This window comes from Myxocyprinus asiaticus, chromosome 6, assembly GCF_019703515.2.
Source record: "Myxocyprinus asiaticus isolate MX2 ecotype Aquarium Trade chromosome 6, UBuf_Myxa_2, whole genome shotgun sequence".
In the NCBI taxonomy this organism is placed as follows: domain Eukaryota; kingdom Metazoa; phylum Chordata; class Actinopteri; order Cypriniformes; family Catostomidae; genus Myxocyprinus; species Myxocyprinus asiaticus.
In genome coordinates this window covers 32,273,488-32,290,335 of record NC_059349.1, presented here as the reverse complement: position 1 = coordinate 32,290,335, position 16,848 = coordinate 32,273,488, and the positions used below count along the sequence as shown (strand labels likewise).

The 16,848-nt window shown below is 37.6% G+C and overlaps 1 protein-coding gene across 2 annotated transcripts; it reads right to left on the bottom strand.

The window, feature by feature from the left end:
* Window positions 1-207: 207 nt before the first annotated feature.
* tcea1 (transcription elongation factor A (SII), 1) lies at window positions 208-10,341 on the bottom strand. 2 transcript variants are annotated; one of them, XM_051701607.1, is made up of 10 exons: window positions 10,154-10,341; window positions 9,570-9,632; window positions 9,376-9,481; window positions 8,704-8,803; window positions 5,976-6,121; window positions 1,615-1,671; window positions 1,341-1,495; window positions 1,071-1,217; window positions 887-958; window positions 208-774 (listed from the first exon to the last, which is right to left on the bottom strand). In XM_051701607.1, exons 1-10 carry the CDS (start codon window positions 10,226-10,228, stop codon window positions 766-768), a joined length of 930 nt encoding a protein of 309 aa, XP_051557567.1. In that variant the 5' UTR covers window positions 10,229-10,341; the 3' UTR covers window positions 208-765. The 2 variants fall into 2 exon arrangements, with proteins under 2 accessions (XP_051557567.1, XP_051557568.1); XM_051701608.1 differs by lacking the exon at window positions 9,570-9,632 and having other exon boundaries at window positions 9,376-9,518; window positions 10,154-10,302.
* Window positions 10,342-16,848: the final 6,507 nt, after the last annotated feature.

Below are 16,848 nucleotides of genomic sequence, written 5' to 3'. Positions count from 1 at the left end.
TTTGTTTGTGTTCAGCGTAAGAAAGAAGGTCATACACGGCATGAGGATGAGGATGAGGAAATGATGAGAGAATTTTCCTTTTTGGGTGAACTATCCCTTTTGTCATTTCTTATTTTTATTTCTCCGCATCCAGATTGTTCACAAGTTAAACGAATTATAGAATGTGTTGGGTTGTAAAGATGCATGTATAAAACAACACTCACCATCAATTTGTAAAACATTTTACTTCTGAAAGTAACAGCCATGTACACAGTAAAAATGTTGAGATCATGCATATAAATATGTATAATTCAGAGTGACAAAGAGACTCAAAGCATCTTCCAAATGAATCAGGTTTAAAATTCTAAAGCTGTTAACAAAACTAAACAGATGCTAAAACAGTTTATTTTCAAATGTATTGGGCATATGTGTCTATTTTAAAATGAAATAGTTTTGACTAGTTTTCGTTAGGGCAAAACCAAACTAAATCTAAGAGTGAATGATGTCAAAATGTTTAACAACGTATAAAAAGTAATGGTAAAAGAAACAGAAATCCAACGACATTGATCATAGTCCAAAGGCCTATGGCCTAGCTATACGTCAAGTTAAAACACAGGACATGAGTTTGTGGACCATTATAATAATAAAACAAACAAGGATGCTATCTACTGTGGCCTTTGTACATCAGATGCACCATTGAATTCATGGTTCCTATTCGTCAATCATACATAAACGTGGTCCTGGAATTTTGCTACATCTCCAAACACAGAGAATTGACCCCCAACTTCAGCAGAACTGTGGAGACAGATTTAATAGAGAGACAGTTAATCAAAATGTAAAGGTTTTAAACAGCTCAATGGGTACAACAAAATAAGCAAAGCAAAGAGTCAAAGCAGAAAACCCATACCTTCCACCTATTTCCACATTCATTGCAGAAGACAAATGTTGTCATCGGTTCATCAGCACTTCGAGTTTGAACCTAAAGAATGTTACATGTGTTTATAAAGTGTGGAAGAATCTCAAACGTGTGAAAACGTGTACAAAAAACAAACCAAAAACACTCATATTTATACAGTGAGGTGTAGATTTACCTGGGTGTAGGTACACCTCTTCTTTTTGCATTTTCCGCAAGTGAACAGATCAGTCTGGGTGCCCCCAGATGTGGCCACCTGGTGGTCCCTAATGGCCTCTTTGGTCAGATTCTTGCGCATCTCCTTCAGCTCATCACTTGCCATTTCCTTTGGAATTTAGATTTTCACACTTTCACTTCTGTTGTTCATATGATAATACAAACTTTTAAATCAATACAAAAACAAGCATATAAGAGTGATTTGGGTAAATGTGTAGCGCTGCTTATTCACCTCCGCTGTCATTTTTGCTATGCGGTCTGGGCTCACATTCCCACATAGGACATTCCTTCTTAGGTTTGGATTCTTTGCATCCTTAAGATTGGAGATTCGGCTTCGGACACGATTCTTGTATTTCATATCAGTATTTTTGAATTCCAAAAAGATACGTGCAAGTTGGTCAAGGCCAATTCTTTAAAATCTAAGATTGTGTTGACGACTAATATTACATACATTAAGTTCTTGTAATTGAAAGAAACTGCTTTGGGGGTAGATATGAGAAGGATATATTCTTCTATCTGAGCCCCAAGTTCATCACAATCAGCCCCAATGGCAATGTGATCATCTAAAAGAAAAATTAAGACAAACCAATTTAACCACACAATAAAAACACAATGCAAACACATTAACAAAATATAATGCCTTGCAAAAGTATTCAGCCCCTTAATCACTTCTTTAATTTGACTTATTTACAAATCATTCATGCTTAAACTTTATCAATTTAATGTGTTATTGTATTTTGTTTAATAATATACTTTACAAAAATATAAACCACATTTTTCAAACCCCAGACTTTAAAACCTCTCCCTTCCAGATTTGCAGATTCAAGATGGCACCTGTGTGTGTGGCTGGCCGTCTGCTATCTGGTCTGTTTGTTTTTATTTTGTTTGTCTCACTCCTAGTCCAGGATGTCACTGCTATTTTGGTTTATGATTGTCTTATGCTCATTAACATCAGAAACACTGTTAATATACTGTTTGAGCAAGAATTTGGAGGACCATGTTCATTCCTTCCTCCATTCCTGTCCGGTGTGCTGGCTTCCCCGCACCCTTCCGCCAAAAAAGTGTCGAAGACGACGTGGGAAACGAGGCGGGTATTCTGTCAAACTCAAGGCTAAACTGTGGCTGGCGTCTAGGACCAATTTCGACCATCATGGTTTCAATGATGACTGGGACTATCATTGATAAGTTTATCGGTGCACTCTGGAGCCAGCATATACGTGGATTCGTCCGTGTCGTGCGTCACAATTGGTAGGCGACTCTATGTTAATCAATATGGCACTGGTTAATGCGAGATCGCTTTGTAACAAGATGTTTATCCTAAGGGATTTCTTCACCTCTAAATTATTGGATGTTCTATTTGTGACTGAGACTTGGCTATCTACCGGTGATTTAAGTCCTTTTGCTGACCTCGTTCCCTCAGACTGTAAATTTGTTAACTCTCCTCGGGCTTCCGGCAGAGGTGGAGGTTTGGCTTCTGTTTTTAAAAACGGTTTTCACTGTCGACTTGTAGAGACTGAACTTTTCCCTAGTTTTGAACTGCAAGTCTTTCAACTAGATTTAGCTGAGCCTGTGTTGTGTGTGGTGGTATATCGGCCACCCAAATTTAATAAAGACTTTATTCAGGACTTTTCTGAATTCTTAGGGTAACAAGTTTTTAATCATGGGGGATTTTAATATTCATGTTTGCTGTCCAGCCGACCCTCTGGTAAAAGACTTTTTGAATCTTATTGACACTTTTAATCTTGTGCAATCTGTAAAGGGTCCAACACATGATCATGGACATACTTTGGATTTAATTTTATCTTATGGCATTTCTCTGTGTTATGTTGATGTTTGTGATGCACCTTTCTCTGACCACAAACCAGTCATTTTTGGGGCTTCTCTCCCATGTCAGACTGCTAAATCTCGTCCACCTGCACGTCTGTGTCGTATGATGAATTCCAGTATTATTAGTGAGTTTTCTACCGCATTTGTGAATAAACACAATGTTTCTGGTTTTGAAATCCCTTCATCATATTTTAACCCAGAGCCTCTGCTTTGTTCTTTTAATGCTGTATGTTCAACCATTTTAGTTTCCATTGTACCCTTGAAGGTGAGGCATGTAAAATGGATTAATGATACTACGTGAGCACTTAGACAGATATGCAGAAGAGCAGAGTGTAAATGGTGTCTTATGAAATTTTAAGGGACTCCTTGCATACCTATCAAAATGCCATTAAAGCAGATAAGGCATAGTAGGCAAGTATTTCACTGATATTACTGAGAAAAACTGTCACAAACCAAGAGTTTTATTTAAAACTATAAACTCTGTTATCAATCCACCTAATGTGATTGGGCCTGAAATTTCAGTAGATACTTGTGAACATTTTAAGAGATTTTTTGTTTTAAAATGGAAACAATTTGAGATTAGATCTCAGATAACCACTGTTTGTGATCTATCTGTCCCTCCATGTTGCCCTGTGGTGTTTGATCACTTTGAACTTCTCCATCTCTCTAGTTTGGCTAAAATAGTAGACCAGCTGAGGCCATTGGAATCCCCACTTAATACTGTCCCGTACAGGCTTTTGATACAGTTGGGCCTAGTGTTTTAGCTATAATAAATAGCTGCCTTGTATCAGGGTATGTTCCGGCCTTTTTTAAACATGCCATGGTGCAGCCTTTAATTAAAAATATTAATTTGGATCCTACAGTTTATTCGAACTATAGACCTATTTCAAAATTACCTTTTCTCTCAAAAGTGTTAGAGAAAGCTGTTTTTATTCAGCTGCAGTCTTATTTGAATAGTAATTCTCTCTTTGAGGTATTTCAGTCTGGGTTTAGGGAGCATTATAGTACAGAATCTGCACTTTTAAAGGTTCTTAATGATATTTTGGTAACTCTGGACTCTGGGGATGCTGCAATTCTGGTGTTAATAGACCTTAGTGCAGCATTTGACACCATAGACCATGAAATTCTTATTGCATGGCTTGAGCGATTGGTAGGGATTCGAGGTACTGTTTTAAACTGGTTTAAGTCCTATAGTTTCTTTAGGTGAATTCACATCATCTTTGGCCCCTCTTACATGTGGGATTCCACAAGGATCCATTTTGGGACCCATTTTGTTTTCATTATATATGCTTCCAATTGGGTCTATTTAAAAAAAAAACATGGAGTATCATTTCACTGCTATACTGACGATACTCAAATATATGTGCCAGTAAGGAAGAAAAGTTACTCCCGCTTGCATGTTTAAAGGAATTGGAAACATGGTTGGCTGTGAACTTCTTGCATCTAAATGAATGTAAAAGAGAGACTATTGTGTTTACACCCTCTAATGCATCTGGGTTCCCTAATATTGATTTATTGATTTTTGTCCTTTTCTGATTTTGAGAGAGTGATGCATGCTTTTGTGTCTTCATGCCTGGACTACTGTAATTCCCTGTATGTAGGGATTAGTCAATCCACGTCATCACGATTGCAAATTGTCCAGAATGCTGCTGCTAGATTGTTGACAGGTTCGCAGAAACGGGACCATATTACTCCCATTTTGTTTTCTTTACATTGGTTGCCGGTCCGTTATAGGATTGATTTTAAGATTTTATTGATTGTTTTTAAATCTTTAAATGGCCTTGCACCATTTTATATTTCAGATTTGCTACAATTTTACTCACCGTCCAGATCATTTAGGTCCTCTGACCAGAAACTCTCGACTGTTCCTAGGTCTAGACGTAAATTATGGGGGGACCGCGCCTTTGCAGTATTGGCCCCAAAGCTCTGGAACAGTTTGCCTTTGTACATTAGAATTGCCTCCACACTGGTGTCATTTAAATCTCTATTAAAAACTCATCTTTTTTCCCTGGCTTTTTTATCGAACGCTGTTTAATGACATGTTGAAATCTTGTTGTTATATGCTGAGTAGTTAGATGTCTGTATTGTATAATTTTGGTGTGTACTGTTATGTTTTGCTTTTTGCATATGTTATAAGAATTGTACAGCACATTGGTCAACTAACAGTTGTTTTTAATTGTGCTTTATAAATAAATAAATAAAAATAAAAGATTTTGAAAAGCTTTTTGGGGTGTATATACACACTATATGGCCAAAGGTATGTGGACACCTGAACAACCTTTATATGCTTGTTAAACATTTAATTTCAAATCAATGGCCTTTAATAGGAAGTTGGTCCTCTCTTTACTACTACAACAGCTTCCACTATTTTGGGAAAAACTTTCCACTAGATGCTGGAACATGGAAGTTGGGATTTGCTCCCATTCAGACACTAGAGCAAAAGTAAGGTCAGGCACTGATGTTGGGCAATAGGATCTGGCTCGCAGTCAGTGTTCCAATTCATCCCAAAGGTGTTCAGTGGGGTTCAGGTCAGGGTCTTGAGCAAGCTAGTCAAGTTCTTCCACACCAGACTCAGTAAACCATGGTAGCATCCTCTGACAGTGCCACACTGAAAGTGACTGATGACTTTGACACAGTCCATTCACTGAAAATGATTTTCTAAAAAGATTGTATGGCTGTAAGCTTGATTTTATGCACCTGTTAGCAATAAGTTTATCTGAAATAGCCAAACCCATTCATTAGAAGGTGTGTTTACATACTTTTGGCCATATAAGGTAATAGCATTTTTTTTCCAAATGTTTTAATTTTGGCCCAGTCTTAAATGTTCTATCAAGCGTCAGTGTTCTGGCAGACTGAAAAATTTTCTCTTGAAATATTCCCTATATTTGACACTATTCATTCAAATTACAGAGAATGTAAAAATGTCAATTTACAATTGATATTTCAGCAAAATAAAAGAATATAGGGCCTGAATCCTTTTGCAAGACCCTATGAGTTTAACTTAAATTGAAAAATCAGAGAATAGCCTGCCATGACTTGCCTCCTGTTTGTAATGCACTTGAAAGCATCTCCCTGCACTTGATACGGACCGAGTCAGATGTGCCTGGTGCTCTTGGGAAAGTGGCTATCAATGTGTTGGCTGTAACATCGGCAGACTCACTCTTACTGCTAGAATTACTGCTTGTGCTGAGATAGGACAAGAAACAGAGAGATACAGACAGAGGAGAACATTACAGAGGGAGAGACAGACAGATCCAGCCTTATTAAGTTTAGGAATCTTTTTAATAATCTTATAACTAGGGATGTGCAATACTACCAATTTTCGTAACTGACTAGTCAGTCAGTTGTTTGAATGACTAGTCATGTTAAGGACGTGTTAGGCACTGTTATGTTCATATGACCCCAATCAGATGCATTTTAGAGGGCTATACAGATGCTAAACTGAGCATTTTAACATGGTAATGAACTGATATTCAACAAATAAATAGGCTAAATAACTATAACATCATATTGCACAAAACTAACAAAGTTAAAAATTAGAAGGCTCCAATCCAGAACGGCATAAAATCGCTTAAGCACATCCTGAACGCAGAATGACGTGCTTCAATGTAACCGGAGTGCTTCAGGGCGATACTCGCTGCGCATTCAAAAGCGCAGAACTGCAAGACAATATTGTGGGTGCACATCTAATTCATGACATCAAGAAGTTTAAAACTTTTTTACTGCAACTATTAATTTAGCAGTGTCAGACAAAATCAGCAAAAGACTTTAATCTCTCCACAACACCTCACAAATACAGGAACATTATTCACAGCAGAGGTTTTAACATCTGACAGTGATCATCTTGAGATATATTGTTGATGCGGTGCTTTGATTGCTGTAAAAACAGCGCATAAAAAGACTAAACCTGAAAAATTAAAGAGAAAAAATCTCTTGCAGAGGGTTTTACTGTGGTGACTGTTCACTGTGAAGTAGAGGTCTTCATGGGTCCACCCTAACCCGAGGACCGACCTGGGCCCCATATGGGTTTGGATTCACGTTTTATACGGTCAGCCGGGTCCAGGTTAGGTCCCATTCTATTGCTGCGGGTTCTGGGACTGTTTAACATTATTTGTGCAACCCGAGTCGATCTGAGAAGACCCAGCCATGATCAGACAGTGCTGATGATGATGGTGCTGTGTGTGTGTGTTGTAACTTGCAACATTGTAAAATTAGGATGAGAAAGTGCAGGCAGGAAAGGAGGTGTGAATAACGGCGCGAAGCCACAATGAGCTGAGTGACGTCAGAGGCAGAGCGGAGTTAAGGCACACGATAGCAAATTAGCAATGCTAACTTTGGCAGCCGTAGCAATGAACGAGCAATCGTTATTATAGTTCAAAAGTGCAAACAGTCGAAGTTACCTTATGAGAGATACAAAAATAGCAAAGCAGATTCTAAACAAGTCGCGTTTGTCATCCGTCACCGTGACTGCAAGTGGACTTTTGAAACTGAAATAATGAGTGGATTAGCAATGCTGTTTCAATCAGCAAGAGAGGAATCACAAAAAACCTGGAAGTATTTTACCAATTTTCTTGGCAAGGAGGATGGATTATATGCATCACGGCCAGGCACAGGGGAGAAGGCTACTAATGTTACATTAGTTAAGAGACAAAGTTTTGTTTTCACAACTTGTAAATTAACTTGTTAATAGTAATTAGCTGTGAAATCGGTGTCAATCGGATCTATGTCTCCCAGCCGGGTCCGGGTCCCAGCTTCCAAATAATAGACGGGTCCGGTTCGGGTCCGGCATTTCTCGGTTCTGCATGGGTACGGGTCCAAGCTTTCAAATAATAGACGGGTCCGGTTCGGTTCCGGGTAGTACATTTCCAGGTCTCTTTGGGTTCGGCACAAATTTTTGGACCCGTGAAGACCTCTACTGTGAAGCACAGCAAGCTATCATCACACAAAAAAACACTCTCTAAGAAGTAGCGTCTCTTAATTACTTTGAGAATTGTGTCTCCCATTAAAACCACCACCACTAAAAATATTAATGTTAGTAGTCGACCCCACTAATCAACTAGTCAGTTGTTGGATGACTAGTCGATTACGTCGGGTTCACACATCCTCCGTGAGCGGGGCGGTCATGTTGGACGCGTCTCTTCCGCGAGAAACAGCAGCACCTCTGTGCAGAAAATAAAGTTATCTGTGGGGTCCAACACCAAATTTCTTCTTTAATAAGGTCATAATAATCTGACGTTATTGCTGCTTCAAGGACAACAGCAGGCAGTCACCTGCACTTCATGTTTATCAGCACACATGGTTGTGATTGGTTAATATTGTGTCTATACTGTACACCTATATACACAGAATGGCAAAAGGTCCAGCAGTTTATTAATAATTTCCTTTATTAAGTTATTTATTGAGTTTACTTGCATGAAGACATAAATTGTAGTGTACTTCAGGTTCGGTTTGAATAATTTTGATTTGCTTTTGTGTCTTTTTTATAATCTCCTGACTATTTTAATGTTGTACTGCACCCAGACCTGCTGAGCTCAGCGTGAGCTGCGTGGCAAAAATAGGCTCAACGCCGAAACTATCCGCTAACTGCCACGTCTGGGACGCATCACCTCGCGTCTCACGCTTGCAGTGGGAATGGTGTTATCTGTTAATATGGGCACTGAAACAAAAACGTGCCGCTCACGGAGGATGTGTGAACCTGGCGTTAGTCGACCATCCTGGCATATCCCTACTTATAACCATGAATTCATTGCCTAAGGTCACTGTGATACCTCTCCTCTCTAGGCTCCGGGCTAGCCTGAGCTGGTGAGACCACCGGTGTTGTGCATTCCTTCTTTTTCTCCTCAGATTTCTTCTCCCCAGCAGGTTCATCTGTACGTCAACACCACTCATTAGCCATTTCATCAGTCCAATAGTATAAATGACCATAAATGGTCCTCACACTGACACTACAGGCTTTTTAAAAAGACTTATGTTTGAAAACTTGTGTTGTTGTAATACCATGAACTGCCTGCAAGTGGAGGCAATTTCAGGTTTTCCTTTTACAATGTGTCAGATTGTGAATCTTTCAGTTTGCAGGTAGTTGACTTGAGATTTCAAACAGTTCCTTCAGTGTGACCTGCTATACTTACTTTAATATTACTATAAACAACATTTTTCTAATTCTTATATATAATGCATGGATCTTATATTTAATGAGTGACTACATGTAATATTTTATCCTTGAGAAATATCCCTTGTCATACAGCAGGACTATTTCAATAAAGGGGGAAAAGGCTAAAAGATGCTTAAAAATTTTGAAAAACTTACAAGTGGTGACCTATCCCTAACAGCATTTAAACTATATGTACTTTCCCTTATACGTGTGTTTAAATATTTGCTTAGTAGCTTAATTGAAAAAGGAAAAAAAGTTCATATCCATCTTATTTGTCTGCTAACCTTACCTAACAACTTCTTCCAGGACTTGATCAAGGACTTGGCTAGTGACGTCACTTCATCGTCTGTGCTCTGCTTGCGGATGGCATTGACCGACATCCCGATCCTGGTGGACTGTTTAAGGAAAAGCTGTTGAAAACTCTCGTCAAATCTACCAGAAAACAAAACCGAACATAATCAGCAAAGAACATGGTAAACATACCTGCAGAAGCTCAAGGGTCATGGGTATGTTCTTCAGTTCCTTTAGCAGATCCAGAGCCCCAGCCTAAAATAAACATTTAATGACTAAATAGATCTCATGATGATTCTCGAAATATTCAATAAGATCTACGGGATATGCGATCGATGCGCATGTTTACACAGATTCCATTGGTAGTGTCTATGAAGCAGAACTTCTAATTATCCTCACTTTACCTGCCTTCACTGCCACGATTATATATATATATAATAATAATAATAAAAAACATGACCGTAGAGTGTTTATCCAGTTAGTTTGTGTGTTAGTGCTTCCCGCTGACTGACTGTCTGTGTTTATCGGCGCTAACAGCAGCTAATGTTGCTAATTCCCCGCTAGGCAGGCAAACACAAACTAATAAATTAAACTATTACAGGTTACATTTACTCGTGCGTTATATCACTAAAATCATACAGACAAAGGATCCCCAGTTTCTCTCTAAACAATAACAACAACACACCGTTGTTCTTCATATATGTAGCTGTTAGCTCGCTATGTATCAACTAGCTGTGATGCGAGACAGGGAATTCATTCATGACAAAACACCTCACCCCATTCTTCTTCTGTGCCATTTTATCCATCTTCTTTGCGATTCTGATGATCTCTTCCTCTTCTTTCTTACCCATTATAGGTGTTTAATGGAGAATGCTGTTTTGTTAAACGGGGCTTAAATGTAAATGATCAAAAAGCACATGCACACACCTCTCAGCCGGCGGAGAACACAACAGCTCTGGCAAGAAGGCGTTTCTATGAAAAGCCCAGACATCACTAATCGACCTATTGAACTCATGTTATTTTTTTTATCAAACAACATTAAAATATCATATGCCAGGGAGGGAGAAAAGATTGCACCTTTTGGAAAGATTTACTGTCTTCACAGCTTTCTGATTAGAAGAATTCGAAATCAAATGTGGCTCTATAAAGTTTTAAGTCCATATGAAAAAGACTAAAACAAGGCTTACTCTTACTAAATTGACACTTATGTATAAAAAGCAAGACAAGATTGATTAAATAAAAACATCTAATATCAGCAATCATACAATACAAAAAGTCCTAAATGTTTTTCCAAAGACTCTTGAAATACTCACAAAACCAAAACAAATTAAACTAATTTTTAGTTTGGAGATCACAGAAAGGTCGATTTATATAAAATTCATCAGAAATAAATTTCTAGGAAAAAAAAACAAAAAACCCTTATTGTAGGGTAACACCGACGTATCAGTCTACAAGACTTTTCTTTAATTTGGTTATAAATAAATTATTTCTGAGGCAATCCCACACTCTATACCAGTCGATGTCATCTACATATGTATCTGCTCCAATAGCCTTATAGATGGCACTTGGACGAGCAAAGACGGATTAAGATATGAGAGGCCCATGGGCAAGTAGGCTACACCGTGGAGGCCCCCCATGACGTGATGACGTTCACCTTAATGCGCTACAGGACGCTTGTCAGATTTGGTTGGATTTTTCAAATAGAAGGAAGAAAAGTTTATGACGCGGCCAATTATATGTACTTTTAAATTATGACCCGATTCAAAACCATGCGTTATTATTAGGGATGTGCACGGTATTCAAATATCAAAATCACTATTCGGCAATTCTGCACGTGAGTTCTTCAACTGACGGTAGGGGTGGATTAGGGTAATGTGGGACACTTTTTGCAATTCTGATTTGTGTATCATATTTCCATATGAAGCCAAAACAATATATCAACACCTTATATCATTATGAAATCCCCAAGATGTTCCCTTATTAAATCAGAAGACAATTTTCAGGTACTCAAAGGGAAAATGGCACATATATTCGTGTTCCTCGTGCCGCATCATTTAAGAATTTTTGGATTTTCTAATCTGGGACGCCATTGTAATCTGTAATACATTGCATTTAGGAATATTTATATTATTATTTATATATATTTAAATATTATTTATAGATGGATAAGGAAATTAATTAGTTCTATGCACGGAATTAAAAAAAAAAAAAAAATGTGCCATGTTATATTTGATGTCAGTGTGACTAAAAGCTATTTCTTTGACTTAGGTACCTACCTTGTTAGCTAAACCGTAAGACAGCTAACTGGCAAACCATGACAAGGTTTTGAATCCTGATCTTAAAACAAATAACACTGCTGCATTATAAGCCCAAAAATTGAACAAAAATACACGTAGGGCATTTAACTTTACTAATGCATATTTTCTCAGTTGAATAACGTGGTGTATATATGACTGTCCCACGTTAGTCAAAACATGCTGTCCCACTTTCGAAACAACCTTTTCTAAAGTGGGACGACAAAGATTCTTTAACACATTTTCACAATATTATTGCAACATTTGATGTACAAATACATCACAAACATAATTTGATAATTTAGAACATTGTTTTATTTATTACAGATTTAGATCCTTAACATTAATTTTGTCTAAATCCTGTGTCATTGACCTTTGAGTGGACTTCACAAGGGGTACTTCCTGTTTGACGATTTTCCCGCCCACATTTATTACATCCCTTTTGCAAAGTCACATGATTTCAATCACTTGACACCCCTGCTTGGATTCAACACCAATCATGTTCACTTGGTTGTGAAAGAAGAGATAAATGCACTGGAGCTTTACACATTATTCCAGATTGTTTTTCACCTGGCAAAGTTTCAGTGCTTGTTAAACAGTGAGCCAATGTTTTTTCCCCCTTTTTGCTCTGGTGTGCAGACAATAATTACGCAAGTTAAATGATAAATCGTTTAAAAATAAAATCATCCCGAAGAAGTCCTGTAAACCATAGCGTTCACTGTCTCATGGAAAGTGAACCTGCCCTGGCAGAATTATGCATTTTCCATTGATTAAAAATAGGCCTAGGCCTACTATGTTGCAGGCAGTGACGGAGATTGTTTTTGTTCGACTTTAATGTGATTTTATCATTTGAAGATCTATGTATTGTGCTATTTCGGCTCATAACTCACTGTGCAGTTTATTCCCTGTTAATCTGAGATTGTGTTTGACACATCCATGTCAATAAACGTTCTTTATTCCCTAGTCCCGACTCCCAACAAATAACACAATAACTGTTCACGAACTCTCGCGGTTAACCAAATACTACCACATATTTAGGGTATTAAGGCATCTTTCGCTTTATCATTTAACATTAAATGCATGCACGATTTAAACATTTTAGAGTAATCTAAACTGTTGCACGAATTCTGTCACTTAGGCCTATGTGGATTTAAACCATCAGATTTGTACACAGCCGTGCTAAACTGCATCTTATCTTTGTGTTTGGGAGTATTTTGTAAATCAGACGCTGTTCTCTGTAGTCCTTCAAATAAACGTGCTGCACCTGTGAGACGCAGATTCCCTGAGCGCGCACTCGAGTGCACGTGCTCGCACTGCTGTTGTCCAGCACACATTCGGCCGAACAAATGGTAGGCCTATTTCACATAAGGCTGACATGTACGTGGATTTATATATCTCAAAATAAATGAATAAATGATTTAATGCTCAGGGCCCTTTGGATTTAGAGGCCCCTGGGTAACGGCCAAATCGGCCCGGTGGTTAATCCGTCCTTGAGGAGGAGCGACAACTTCATGTTGGAAGAGAACGCGGACACTCTTATTATTTGAATCTGAGGAAAGGCATGATTGACAGATGTTTCAAAAACATTGAGATGTGTCATCTTTGAGGGGAACCAGGCGGTGTATTGATAATGCAGCTTGTTGTCCAAAAACCCGGAAATGAATTCGCCATGAGTTCCCTCAGGATTTTCCTATGGGTTTTTGTAATAACAGTTTTGGATTTATGAGTAAAATAAGGTTTGTGGTAAACATTACTTGACGATTCGTGGATGTTTTGTTCTACAACATAAATTACACACTTCCATACATCAAACGTGAATTTTGAAGCCGCCGTGTTTTTTTTTTTTTTTTTTTTTTTTTTTTTTTTTTAAGTAGCCCAGGCCTATGCAATTCATCTTCAAAATTCACGTTTGAGATATGAAAATGTGTAAATTATGTTGTAGAACAAAACGTCAACGAATTGCCAAGTAGGCTAATGTTTACCACAGACCTTATTTTACTCATAAACTGAAAACCCCATTATAAAAACCCATAGAAAAAAAAAAAAAAAATCCTGAGGGAACCCATGGTGAATTCAATTACAGGTTCGCCTACAAACTGATGTTAAAAAGCCACCAAGACTTAAATAGGGCCTATTTATAATTTAAGTATTTAACACTGAGCAATTTCTGTATTTTCCTCAATATTTTGTCGTCTTGTGTATTTTGAATTGCCCTCAGCGCTTTGTGTGTTCATTCTGCATCATGTTGTTTTTCTTTGAATTATAATGAAGAGTGAAACAACAACAACAACAACAACAATTCTATTATCTGACCCATCTCATCCAAGGATCTCATCGATTTCCAGCCCAGACATCACTAATCGTGCTTAAGCTTGAAAAGATGCATTACACACGCATCGCTAAGATGAATCGAAAGTGCATCACTCGGGAAGCGTTCTTACTACTTATTAAGTGTCGGAACTGATTGAAATTTAAACACAAGGTGTTCAACCATCTTGCATGTTGCCTTGAAAACGGTTTGAGCCGCGCATCTAGCGTTATGGCAGTCAAATGTGAGTTGGTGTGCTGTGTTGCGCGTTTACAACAACCACTAGAGGACGCAAGTGCTTGTTGTACAATCAACTCCTACAGTTCAAAAATGGCAGGAAGGACTTCGAGCCCAGAATTGTTTTGAAAAAATTGTTAAAACAGTTTGAACGTTGGTAGGCTTGTAATTTCGTTACCACAATCAACATAGGTGGGGAAGGGAATAGAAAGAAGATAATCAATACAAAATAGGAAGATGGCAAGTGCGTCACTCAGCAAAATATTACCCTTTTAAATTGATAATTTTCCGACACCCACTGATTCAGAACTTAATAAATAAACAAATAGGTGTGGCCTTACATCAGCAAATTCTTGGTACATTATAAATGAGATAGAAATTCCTATCAACAACACTTTTTAGCACTTGTTGTGTATGTATTTGATAATGTTCTGAAAATGTTTGCTCTTTTAAGTATGTTTTGTTTACACAAATCTGAATACATGGTTTGATATATGTGGTTTATAGAGAGACCGGCCTATATGTCCAAAATCAAGCACCTAGGCTAGTTCCAAACCATCTTAAATTAGAATCATTTTTTATTAATTCTATCCCCCAAACTAAAATTTCAATCATCACATTTTTGTTATAGCTGTTAACAAGTGAACACAATAAAAGTACACTGACATACATTCAGGCAACAGTCAGCTATACTGTATAATGAAGGTCAATTTTAATGGAAAGGTTGAACTATGTGATCAGAACTAGGTTATTTTATGTTTTAAATATCATAAGTGTATACAGTATAGGGGAGAGCAGGGCTATTTGTCACACATGGAAGTTGTCACAGGTGCTATATGTCAGTAACTATAAGGTTTTGAGTCTAAAGGCCTAATACATAAATGTGTGTTTTCACAAGCAGTGATTTTGTGCAGTATGTTGGTTTCAAACATCTAGTTCAGTAGTTCTCAACCTTTTTTTGATGAATGCCCCCCCCCCCACCCCCCATAATTTAATTATGTATTAATTAAAAATAAATAATTATTTATTTTTATAGTTTTAACAATGGTATTTTTAACAAGACCATAGTAAGCAAGCACATGGAAGCATGGATCTTCTTCACTTCCATGGTTAGATGTAACATGATTTCTATAAAACAAACTATGGCATTTTTGAAATTACAAACAGTAGATCTACTCTAAACACATGTAAAAACAATAAATACAAAACATAAATATTTATAAGTTGTAACAAAAATGAATTATATTCCCTCACTCCCCTAATGTAGCCTATGACAAATTTAACAGAGCTGAAGCAGTGATCTGATAATATTTATTATGAATCTTTTTCTGCCAAAAATACAGTTAGTGTCACTATAGTAAATTCAAGGGTGGTGATGTAGAATTCTGTGCCGAATTCAAATGGTTTCCGCTTCTCGTGCCTTGCTTCTCACTGATTCTTTTTAAGAGCTCGAGCTTTAAGTGCTTTGCACTGCTCTGTCTATTGTGCGGTATACATCTACAGAGCCATACAGGTGCATTAGCCGAGGTTGTGCCTCCGCCTGTGTATTTGACGCTGCTAAACCAGATACTTCTGATGCATCGCTAGACTTCAAAATCAGATGAACCACAGTACAAATGCATACAAACCCGTATGATTGAGAACCAACTGATATACTCCAAGTCTAGATAAACGTTTTAATGCAAAGTGGAACTAGACGATAGATTTGATTAATATGACTGATAAACACTCCCCATTTTTAAACTAACGCCCCCCTCTCTACTAATTTGCTCTCAGCACCCCCTGACATCCTTCGAACGCCCCCTGTGGGGCGGTAGCCTACCGCCCCCTGTTGACAACCCCTGATCTAGTTCAAAGCATGCCCCACTATTGGGCATGTTGTCACAAAAAGTCAACGTGTGTTCAGTGGATTGTATCTTTTTTCCTGGAAAATAACAGAAGAAAAAAAAAAAAAAGACTTTAAATAACGTGGCTACACTGAAATTGACTTCAAAATGTTAAATTCTGTTTGAGACCGCTTGTCTGGCAAGTATTTATTCATTTAACTAAATCCATTTTAGAATTTTTAAATATAATTGACCTACTATTTTTTTCTTTTGCCATTTAAATATATATTTTTTGTCATTCTTTCCTATTGCTTTTTTATTATTGCATGAAAATCCCATGTTTGCTTTGTACACTCAACTTGTCGCTTGTGTAAGAGCGTCTAATCTTCAGAGATCAAGACAACTTGATTCCTCATTGAGTGAATTTGTCTGTCACTAACCGTCTTGAGCAACAATATCAATAATTATTATGGCACGTTTTGATAATGAGGGTGAGAATGTAGCCTATACAGCAGCTCTTGAGCTCTCTTTTGACTCATCCAGTCATAAAGATAGCAAGAAATGCACAGACAAACAATACAAAACACATACAAAACGGTTTGAATCGACCCTAGACAACATTGCAAGGCTAATCTCCATCTCATGCTGATAAGGAAATCCCATAAAAGTATCTGAGACCAGACAGGGAGCCCTGGGATTACTGGAAACAACTAAATATCCATGGAGAAACATCCAACAATAGGTAATTAAAAACAAAAGAATAATTAGAAAAAATAAAAATAAAAAGTGAATAGGTTCAAAAGGCA

Bases quoted from the DNA above. Each gene is read 5' to 3' on its own strand.
- tcea1 (XM_051701607.1), bottom strand. From the start codon at position 10,228: ATGGGTAAGAAAGAAGAGGAAGAGATCATCAGAATCGCAAAGAAGATG. The intron at 6,122-8,703 runs GTATCACAGTGA...GTCCTATCTCAG, and splicing joins CCGGAGCCTAGAGAGGAGAG to CACAAGCAGTAATTCTAGCA. The intron at 1,672-5,975 runs GCAAGTCATGGC...TTTTTCTTTTAG, and splicing joins AAGTGCATTACAAACAGGAG to ATGATCACATTGCCATTGGG.